Source organism: Pisolithus orientalis, assembly GCF_024613125.1.
Source record: "Pisolithus orientalis strain OTSU chromosome Unknown F5J12scaffold_101, whole genome shotgun sequence".
Lineage (NCBI taxonomy): Eukaryota > Fungi > Basidiomycota > Agaricomycetes > Boletales > Pisolithaceae > Pisolithus > Pisolithus orientalis.
In genome coordinates this window covers 44,903-56,866 of record NW_026260882.1, presented here as the reverse complement: position 1 = coordinate 56,866, position 11,964 = coordinate 44,903, and the positions used below count along the sequence as shown (strand labels likewise).

Genomic DNA, 11,964 nt, shown 5'->3' with positions numbered 1-11,964 from the left:
GATAAGTACATATCACAGGATGAGATAGATGCTATGCTCCACAAGCTACTGTGTGGAAAGGTGGCTGGACACAACAGTCTACCATATGAACTCTGGAAATGGCTGGCAGCGCCTCCCTTGTCAGAAGATGACAACTCCCTGGAACATGAGCCCAACAATGAGTTCTGTCTCTCAAAATTCCTGGAAAAAGTTTTCAATGACATCCAAGAACATGGAGTCGACCCAATGGCCAACTTCTCTGAGGGATGGATTTGTCCTCTTTACAAGAAAAAAGACAGGCAAGAAATCAAAAACTACAGACCAATAACTCTACTTAATACTGACTACAAACTGTTTACCAAGATACTCACAATATGGCTAGCACACACTGCTCTGCTGATAATCCATGAAAACCAAGCAGGTTTCCTGCCAGGCCATAGCATCACTGACCAGATATGACTCACCCAAATGATCCTCCACTACACTGAAGCCACTGAGGAAAATGGCACCATAATTGCCTTAGACCAAGAAAAGGTGTATGATCAGGTCATGCATGACTATCTATGGAAGGTCCTGGACAAATATGACCTCCCCCTGTCCTTCATCAATACAGTCTGGTCCCTATATAAAATGGCTGAAATGATAGTTATGATAAATGGAGAAGCCAGCCCAAGCTTCTGGGTCACTAGAGGAGTGAGACAAGGCGACCCACTATCCTGCCTCCTCTTCGACATTGCTATAGAACCTCTCACAGAGATGATCAGATGATCCCCCCTTGCAGGCTATAAAACTCCTGGGGAAATACATCACTCAGTAGTTTCAATGTTTGCCAATGACACCACTGTATACTTATCAGCCACAGATGACATAGAAATACTTAATACAATCCTTTCTACATGGTGCTGCACCTCTGGTGCCAAATTCAACATGGATAAAACAGAAGTTATTCCAATCAGCATGCCAGACTACTGGCAGTCACTAATAGCATCCTCCAAACTAAATCCTACATCCTCAGCCCTCCCCCTGAGTGTTAGAGTAGCCCACAATGGCCAGGCAATCCACATCCTTGGAGCGTGGCTAGGAAACAATGTCAACAAACCATCTGTCTGGTCTTCCATCCTCAAGAAGATAGATTCTAAATTGCAAAAGTGGAACTCCTGGAATCCATCCATTGAAGGAAGAAAGACAATAATACAATGGACCATAGGAGCTATGACTCAATACCTAACCTGCATCCAAGGCATGCCTAAAAACATAGAAATTTACCTTACAAAATGCCTGAAACTCTTCACCTGGGATATGCAAGGTTAACCCAATGTAAGTTTGAAAATGCTATATGCCCCCATCTCACAAGGCAGGAAAGGAGTTCTTAACCTACATGTATGAAACGAAGCAATAGGAATGGTCTGGCTCAAAAAACTCCTATTGCCTCACCCCCCAGCCTGGACACCTTTCGCTCATGAACTGCTGCGAATACATGCTGCTCCATCCCCAACCTCAAAACCTAAAGCAAGAGTTAACTACTTCCTACAATCATGGCCAATCACCCCATCAAAACTACCCCCCATACTTAGTTGCTGTATCATGCTGGCCAGGAAATACAATTTAACTTTGGATGCACTATTCTCTCACCCAGCCTCCCTTGACCCCCTCCCAGTGTGGTTCCACACCAGTGCCCTCCTGAATCTGAAAAAGCTGAACAATTATTTTTATGCTCACTACATTTGAGACCACCATAATATAACAAGTATAGGTGAAATTTGAACTCTAGCCAATACACCCTTCAATGACTCCAACCGATGCTTAGGATCTTGTGTCTGTGAAAATTGCAACACTCTCTGTGATACCACCAGGTGCCTAAAACTGTTCAAATGTGTGGAGACAGCCTTGAACATAACTAGATGCATCCCCAAGAAATGGACACCATCTCCTGTTCCTTGGAAGAATCCCAACCTGTTGCTAGACAAGATTGCTCAAAACTGAAGACTTCTGGAAGAAAAGAATGCCTTAACTTTCAACCCAGCACTCACTGAGGCTGGCCCCATTGAAAACTCCTTCCATATACTTTGCCCTGCAGAACCACAGATGGACTCCCCTGTGACCCAACTGCAGGTGCCAGATGACATAACTCACCCCATGGTCAAAATTTCATATAGTTCAATCCATAAGATTAATGATGATGGAGAAAAGGTATCCTGTGGTAGTGCCTTCTTCACACATGAAGACCCCTGAAACCTTGCTTTCTGCATGATTAGCAACCATGTGACAAGTGAAACTGGTATCCTGTGTGCTATAATAGAATCAGTCAGGAGAATTGACCACTTTGTCCCCATACTGGCCCACATCAGCTTGGAATCAATTGTTAGAAACCTCACCATCAACCTACCCAGAAATGAAGATAGTGACTGGTACAGCTGCGATGATGCCCACTTATACTGATCCATTGTAGCAATACTGCATCTTCACAGCACCCACACCCACCTCCAAGCCTGGAGCATGAAGACCCCCTGCCTAAAATGATCAGTGGCATCTAGTCTGGTCAAAGAAGCCCTCACCCACCCATCCCTGACATCCTGTGATGTGTCTATAAACCTGCACTTCTCCATCCAAGGATTATGACTGTCCACTGGATTGCAGCATATGTTCCACTGTGCCCTAATTATGCACTGCTCCACAAATGACCTAGGAGCGAATAGGCAAACAAAAATAAACTTAGCCCTGACCCAACATGCTGTGTGGAAGTGGAAAAGCCTCCAAGGATGCTACAAAACTGGTGAGTACTGGCTTAAGATTCTGTCCTATGAAACAAGAGGTACCTGTGTATTCTGCAGTGAACCTGAATCAATGTTGCACATTCTAATAGAATGTACATGCTCACCTTTCTAGTCCATAATTTGGCCCCTAGCAGAATGACTGTGGTTAATGCATGAAACCCAGTGGCCTGAAATAACCTTTGGCACCATTCTTGGTGCTGGCCTCGCAGTCTCCTGCAATCGTGGGAAAAAAGCGATTGGTGACTCCTGACTGTTCACAATCCTAATCCTTGAATCTGCACACCTTATATGGAAACTAAGGTGTGAATGGGTCATTAACAAAGGCATTTTAGAGAGTACCCCATCACCAGACAAAATTCATAATAAATAGATACATGCTATCAACCTAAGACTGAAATTTGACTGTCTCCAAACAGACATCAAGCAATATGGTAGCAAAGCCTTAAAGCAAGACACTGTTCTCAAAACCTGGAGCAGCATATTACTTAATGAAGAGAATCTTCCAGACAACTGGATTTGGAAGTCAGGGGTTTTAGTGGGTATTACACCTTGGCACCCTCTGGGGCATGGTAGGTAGAGCTACCAATGAAGTGGAGAGTCCCACACTACCTTAACTGGTGTGCATAAAGCATTTCCCCTGGGTGACATTATGGGCTTTCTATGGTTATATGGTTTATGTCTTTTCTCCTTGTTCAATAATCCTTGGGTGAAAACCCCAACTCCCTACATGCTACTAGGGGGCTGACTTAGTCAGTTGCATTCCTAGTGTTCATGTCCACCAAAAAAAAAAAAAAGGTGGCAGTACCATCATTCAATGATGTTTGTGGGTACTCACTGGCAGGGTAACAGAGCCAGAGGGAGCTGACCCAAGTCAAAAATATCCCAGACAAGTCATTCAACCTCCCAATAATAACAGAGTGTGCTAAAACCTATTTCTGGAGTATCCATAAGAGAGCTAGCAAGCTCCAAACCAAGCAGGTGTGTGCAAGGCCAAACAAAGGCTGGAATATGGTCAGCAGTGTGCCCAACATTCCACAGTAAGCTGCAGAACTCACCTGGTTAGCTAATGCCCTTCACAAGCTCTTAGGTCACTGTAGTTCAACACAAGGTGGTGTTGCAATACAAACAAGATTCCAGCCGCAAGTATCATGACCATGTGTTCATCCTAGGTCCTCACTCACTCCAGTCCCTTTTCTGCTGGTCATTCACTCATTCCACACCAACTCTGCCCACCCCCTGAGGTTTACAAGTCATCTCTGCTCTGACTGCTGTTGGACTTGTATTGCTCTCCTACCAGACCACATGGACTGTCCTCTAAGGAGTCATGTGACTACCCTTCAGACTTCTCCCTGACAGGTGTGCAGTCAGGTACTCTGCAGCACATGCACTGCATGGTCCAGTGCCTGGACTGTTCCCTTTTTGGGATGTTCTATGTTACCCATTCGTATGTCCTCCATCTACCCTTCATTTGTCATCTAGGAAGTTTTACTTGATAATTTATGAGTCTCCATATGTCAGTTCTGATTCCAGTTACTGTACCTCTGAGGTAGTATAAAAGCATGAATTGTACTCTAATGTTCTTCAGTACAAATATTGACTTAGTTCCTACTCCCTCTGTCTCTGTCTTCTGCCTGTCAGGGTTACCTCTGACTTTCTGTCTGTGCTCTCCCTCTGAAATATGAGGGCTGAGATCGTGCAAGGGGGTAGCACACAAGCTAAACCCAATGCCCTCACTCCACTCTGCCTTTGCCTTGATGGACTTCATTCCTGCCAACACTCCACCAGTTGGAGTTCAGTTCTTTCCTATTGGACTTGCTTCTGAACCTCTCCCCAGGCCTTGTCTAGCATCAGAGTTGGTCAGAGTAGGCCTGGACCTGACAACAAGGGTGCAGTGGCCCTTATCAAGACAGACCTTGGGTCTGATGTTCTCACCTGTAATGACAGCAATGTCAGTGAGGATACTTTGGAAAGAAGAAAGCTTGTGGAGGTTGGGAAATCTGCAAACAAAGTCATAGGTTGTGCTTGGCAATCTATCAATGTAAGTTGCCAACTTGCATGCTAAAGACCATCACTCACTGAGGGTCTGGTTCAATAGTATATTGCATTCCTTTGCTGGCTAAGTTTCTGTGCCTTGAACCAACAGCAAGATGTCAATGAGCCCTCTAGTGGTAGCATGAGAAATGCAGACAATGAACTGCAGTGCAAACATCACAAGATGACCAAGAAGTTCCACAAACACATCTTATGTTTCCCCAAAACATTTAAATCATAATCCACCACAACCCAAAGCTATGATCTTCAAGTCAATGGTAGACAAAACATGGTGTGCTAAGAATCCAGACATGGAGGTAGTTGAAGGCATTGACTGGCTGAAGGGATTCTATTTGATGCTTAGACAGGGGGAAATTTTTGATGCAGATGCCACCCACCTCAAAGAGCTGAAGGAATGGCTTGAAGCAGGGATGTGCATGTCATCAGAATCAGAAGACAATATGGTCGACATCTGAAAACCTTCACTGCATTGTTCACTTGCCAGGCTAATGGTCTAAACATATCCAAGAGGCTCCATTGATGTGTGAATACCACTACTTTACTGCTGATGTGTCTAGTCCATGAAGTGCATATGTGTAATGTGTTAGAAGCCCTGTCACTATGTATTTCTTCAATGGCAAGTCTGGTGTCAGTAAATTTGTGACACAACACACCTTTGCAAGGTCTACTGTCACCCAGACCTTTCGCTGGTTCTCTCCAAGTGCTACAATTGTCATGGCCACCAAATTCTTGACCCAGTCTAACTCAATGAGCAATGGGAGCAGTGATTCTTGCTCTTGATAATCTCCAAGTTCCCATAAGCAAACACCTAGAGTAGAACTTAAGATAGTCAGTGAGGGTGATGATGGGTCATAGAAATGAACTTACAATTTGTCCCAGATCATCACTTGGTTCCCCTCATATGGCTTGAACCATCACATCTGGGCCAACCACAGGCTATGTTTACCATTGAGCAGGTGTTGATTGACCTGAAAAATCTCAAGAATTTTGCCATATACATGGATGGGTAGTTGACCTAGTATCATGACATGAGCAAGCAACAATGAGTGTGTCCCAATTGCTTTCAAAGCATGAATTTGCTTGCCTTCAATTATAACATAGTCATAGAATAGTCCTTTGTGGTTGAGGGGAATGCTGCCATGTGAGGTTGGCCATTTGTGTTGACAGTGCACAGGCAAATGTGGAAAGCAAGTGTTCGGAGTGTGAGCAAGTAAATGATAGGTTTTGGATGAGAAATTATTCTCATGACAGCGAGGAATTAGGGCATAAGCCATCCCTATTGTGCAACACACAGTCATAGTGGTCAATTAATCATATATATGACTGAACATAACTGTACCACCCATGCTGATTTTGTCAAGTTCCTGAGAGAGGGTTGCAAGCCCAGCAATGGTGCCATGCTCTTCATGCATGACCTTCTGCATGATTTGGGTGGCCTCTGATTGGAGCAACTTTGCTGGGTTGGTATGCATCATGTATATCTCATTATATACTCGGTAGGATAGTGAGTGCTTAAGCAATTGGACTTATAACTGCAAGCAACATGTGGGAGATGGAATTGGAGGTGGAGCTATGATATGGTCGCATGAATAACCATGACATGGTCTGGAAATTCTGTGAGGTCAGCCCTGTCTGCTTGCACCTCCTTGTTGATAAGGAATGGATCTGGATCATCTTTATTGTGCATGAGGTGGGGAAGAGCTTCATCAGTTGGGTCAGTTTGAGACTCATCATCTTCATTGGGATAGGACCAGGTGAAGCCAACATCATGGGGTACTTCTAGCTGGTCATTGTCATATACAGAGTTTTGCTCATCAAGGACCTGATCTCTGATCTGTCACAGCTGACACTTGAGAGCACATTGTTCTGGGTCAGATGGGAGATGATAAGTGGCAAAAGACATTAGAGGTTGAGAGGTAGTAGACATCCACATGTTGTACTCCTGAAAATAGTTGACTGCCAAAAGGAGCACCTCTGGACTGTGAAAATTGGGACCCAGGTTGGGTAGATCACTGCCAAATGTCAGAATATCAAGGTCCTCACCAGTTAAAGTACCATGGTCAAGCATCTCCTGCTTGACAGGACTAGTCAAGGAGGGTGGGGGGTCAGAGAAAACAACATTAGCAGAGAGAAGTGGAGGGGGGGAGCATATAGGGTGTGGAAACATTCATGAGACAGGCCCATGGTCTTTATAGGTTGAAGGAACAATACAGAGGCCTGCCACATGCAGCTGGGTCTTTGATGCCTTGGTAGCTTTACAGAGATCAGCATGTTCATGGGCAAAGGCAACATGGGCAGGGACTAGGGCCCCATGGCATCCTTTTGATTTGCAATGGGACTGCTGGAACCCCATCAAGGCAATAACTTGATCGATGTGGGCGATGTAGCATAGCAGGTGCAGGTGCAGGTGCAAATGGGCAGGAATGGGATCTCACATGGACAAAAAAAAGATCATGGGCATGCTGGTTATACAACTTGTGAAGGCAAATTTCTACATACAAAATGAAGGTACTACTTGCAAGAGCATTTGGTGGGGGGGGAGGGGGGGTGCTAGTATCAGTGAAGATCAGCTTGTAACATTCCTGCCTGGCTATGAGGTTCTCCCTTATCTGAGCCCATCTCTCCTAGGTAATAACATGAGTACATAATAATGCAAGATGAAAAAAAAAGAAAACATACACAGAGGAACTGTGTGCTGATACTACCTGTCATGACCATGCATTCGTCCTAGGTCCTCACTCACTCCACACCCCTTTTCTGCTGGCCATTTGCTCACTCCACACCAACTCCACCCATCCCCTGACATTTATGAGTCATCTCCACTCCGACTGCTGTTGGACTTGTACTGCTCTCCTACTGGATGGTGCAGGCCATCCCCTGAGGAGTCATGTGACTACCCTTTGGACTTCTCCCTGACAGTGCATGATCAGGTACTCCACAGTGTATGCACCACATGGTCCAGTGCCTGGACTGTTTCCTCTTTGGGATGCTCTGTGTTACCTGCTCATGTGTCCTCCATCTACCCTTCATTCATTGTCTAGGAAGTTTTACTTGAAGTTTTATGAGTCTCCATATGTCAGTTCTGATTCTGATTACTGTACCTCCATAGTAGTATAAAAGCATGTATTGTACTCTGCTGTTCTTCAGTACCAACTTAGTTCCTACTCCCTCTGTCTCCATCTTCTGCCTGTTGGAGTTACCTCTGACTGTCCATCTGTACTCCCCCTCTGAAATATGAGGGCTGAGATCATGCAAGGGGGTAGTGCACAAGCTAAACCTGATGCCCTCACTTTGCTCTGCCCTTATCTTGGCAGACTTTGTTCCTGCCAACACTCTGCCAGTCAGAGTTCTGCTCTTTCTGTCAGACTTGCTTCCAAACCTCTCCCCAGGCCTTGTCTAGTGTTGGAATTGGTTGGAGTAGGCCTAGACTTGACACTACCAATATCCTCAGATTCAGCAAAGCTATCAGGTGTGAAGCTACACTTGAGGGGACAGTGAGGACCATGAGCAGGTACAGTGGAGACAGGTAATTCTGAAGTGACTTTCTAAAAGACAACATCAGAAAAGTGAGGAATGGTCCAATAGAACTTACCTCAAGGAGCCTAGGGGTCCCTTCCTGACTTTCAGGCTCAGTTTCACTGTTATTGATGACAGGGGTGCAAGGCATGAGGGGCTCAGCACTCATTGACTTGATATGGTTGTCACTGGGAGAAGCATTGCCTGCAACATCAAAGAGGGCAGAGATTGGAGCTGCAGGCAAGGTCCTGCTAGGGCTCTATGCAATGCATTAGCAAGAAAATTAAATACATACTAACTCACCATGGTGGCAGATTGGTTGGCATCTGTGGGGTCAATTTTGACCTTGCCAGTGATAACATCCATACTCTCATTAATATTGACAACATGTTTCTGATCACAAATGATGTGAGAGGAGTTGGCGATGAACAGATTTTCTGGTAACATGGTAGTCAGCAAAAATTCTATGGTCTGGAATGTGAGGTGAGTGAACACAATCCTAGAATACAGAGGCCAATGACATACTATGGGGCCTTGAAACTTTGGCTAAAAGATACCATGATGTTCTGGATGCTGTGTGGAACCTGAAGTCTAATAACATGGGGCCAATTTTGGATGGTGGTTGACTTGGATATTGTGTTGATGAGCTCAATTTCATTGGCCTGTGAAGTAGAAATTGTCCCATTAGCATCAATATTGACCTTGACTGAATGAATAAGTATGCCAGATGGATTAGTACAGGTGTCATAACCACGTCTAGACCACCCTAGACTGGCTCTACCCTGGTGTTGACTGGTCTCACCCAACCCTTGCCCTGGTCCTGGCCTTAACCCTTCAACCTAGAAACATGTTAGCTCATGAGGCACTGCAAGGCAGTGCCCAATCAAGTTGTCTGCTCAGTTGGTACCAGGCCAGTGTAATACCTGGCCCAGCCACTAGTCCTGCCCCAGTTCCCAGTAAACCCTTTGTTCATAGTTTTGCTTGATAATATTCTTTGTAACATTACTTACTGATCAGTTTACCAACCATCACTGTACTGGTGTAAACCAGTCTCTGGTGCTACATTATGCTTACTTTACCTTTAGTATTTAAGCCATAGGATAACTGCTTAGCCTCAGTCTGAAATCAACTTAGTCTCATCTTAACCCAGTCCCCTCTGTCCTTTGTCTTCAGCCTCTCAACCAGACTATGGCCCACACAAGGGAATAGCACTGCACCTTCAGTCACTAAGTCCAACAGTCCAAACCTCTAGTACCTTGCCTACCCCCTGACCTTTGACCAGAATCCAGACTGGCTTTGGACTGGTGACAAACCAGACTTAACAGTATTTCAGACTCACACTTGTGTGGGTCACTACCCTCCCATCTAAACTCCAGCAACACTTCCTCAGCATACCTACTCAAACTTGAACCCAAGCAGCACAGGTATGTGTTACCACCAATCCAGAATCTGCCTTAGCTGTCAACTTGTGCTGTGCTGCTGCCCTGGTGTCCTTAGGGACAGCCAGATGGTTGCCCAGTGAAGTTGATAACTTCAGGGGCTTTTCAGCCTGCAAATTCACTACACCCACTTCTAACCAGCCTCCTGTGCCCACCAATGATCTGGATGATGAACTGGACCTGGATGAACCAGATGACTTCAATCCCAGTGGTGATGGCCCCAGTGATGATGGTCCTGGTGATGATGGGCTGGGAGATGACCCAGATAATGATAATGAAGAACCCCTCCCAGAAGATGATGTTGAGCCTGGTGTAACCATGCTTGACAACCTTGCAAAAGCCATAGAGCTCCTTGCATGAAATGCTCACACTGGCTCTGAATCATCCTCCAGAACCAAGTTGCATGAACTGGACACCTTTGATGGGACAGACCCAAAGAAGCTGCATGCTTTTCATATCCAATGTGAACTTAACTTCTGGGACTGGCCCTGGGCCTTTCAAAGTGATCAAGCCAAGGTCACTTTCATGCAGTCATTCCTGAAAGGGATGGCTCTCAAGTGGTTTGAACCAGACCTACTTGGGACTGAAGACCCAGAGGACTGGCCCTACTGGATGGACTTGTGGAAAGAGTTCATCATAGAACTTCAAACCACCTTCAGACCCCACAACCCAGTGGCCAATGCTGAAAGCCAGCTAGACCACCTCCAAATGAAAGATAATCACTGGGTCAACAAGTACATGGTCAAGTTCAACCAGCTTGCCTCACATGTCTGGGGATACAGTGATGGCACTCTGCACCACTTCTTTTACACTGGTTTCCCTGACTGCATTAAAGATGAGGTCTGCTGGGTTGGCAAACCCAGAACCTTGCATGAACTTCATCACCTAGCCCAGGAGATTGATGCATGCTACTTGGAATGCAAAGAGGAGGTTCAGTCAACTCCCAACCCTGGTCACAACACCCAGTCTAAGCCCAGTCAAGAGAAATCCAAGACTGGCAATAACTCTGGAAATGGCAACTCTGGTAACCAGTCTTCATCTAAACCCACCTCAACTGGTCAGACTGGCTCTAACACATCCAAGCCAGTGTAAGGAATCTGCATTCCTTGGACACATAAGCCCCTATCATCAACTGTTCCATGACTATCATTATGTCCCCAGACCACTCACATCCAATGCTGTTTGCATACTGTCTGCCCACCTACCTTGCTACCTTCCCATGCCCTTGCTCTCTCTCACACAACACTATACCCATGGCCACTGTGCTCCAGTCACTGCCTTTCCTTCAGACTCTTTCTTTTACTACAGTCTTTGTTCCTTTTGTGCTTGTAGTATACCCTTAGCCTCTGTTCCAGCCTGTCTTATGTGTATGCACTGTTGTGTGGTTTTCCCTTACTTGTACTCTATCTTACATAGGTTCTGGGTTTGCCCAGACTATAAAGCCCTATACTTAGGTACAGAATGATACCTTTTGGCACTTGGAAGGTCACTACAAGTTTCTTTTCCACTTTGTCTACACTGCACATTTTGCATACTGCTGCACACAAACTATGCATACCACTTGCACTGCTCACATCACCAGTACTACTCTGCAGACCATGTTGTGCATGTCACAAATTGCTACCACTACAAATCACTGGGTCCCACCTTCTAGTCTCAGCAGTCCAGAATCCCTTGGGATGAGCAATTCATTCCCTTCATCTTATTGTTGTTACCTAAGCCATCTAGCTTGTATTATACAGCTACTTGGACTTTTCCTACAACTGGAGCCCACTGTGAGGGATTCTGCTGCCACTTCCAAAAGGTTGCTCAGGTGCACTGCTGAATGCACCAAACTAGAAAATTTATGCCTTCACTTCCACAACTTGAACCTGTCAGAAGACTCCAACTTATTCTGCCCAGTTTCACCCAAAGCACAGAATCACATGCAATTATCTGCTGACTCGCCTATTGCCAATACTTACCAATCTTTTGACTTTGCTTACTGATTCTTTGCTTTTTGGCTTGCTAATCCTTACCAATGCTTACCAATGCTTTCCAAGATGATTACCCATTGCTTACATTCCTTACTCATCAGTTACCAATCACTTACCAAGTGTTTGCACCTTGTTTTCCAAGGGCAACACCCCTGTACTGTATATAAATCACTGTACTTGGATAGCAAAAAAGAAGATGTCAGAGAGCCCCTCTTGCTTGCATTTTAT

General features: G+C 45.2%; 1 protein-coding gene across 1 annotated transcript; it reads left to right on the top strand.

Moving 5' to 3' along the window:
• Positions 1–753: 753 nt before the first annotated feature.
• On the top strand, positions 754–1,290 carry F5J12DRAFT_728988 (uncharacterized protein; the record flags this gene model as incomplete). Its single annotated transcript, XM_051741932.1, has 1 exon — positions 754–1,290. A coding segment is annotated over one exon (537 nt), but the record flags the coding sequence as incomplete, so codon positions are not given.
• Positions 1,291–11,964: the final 10,674 nt, after the last annotated feature.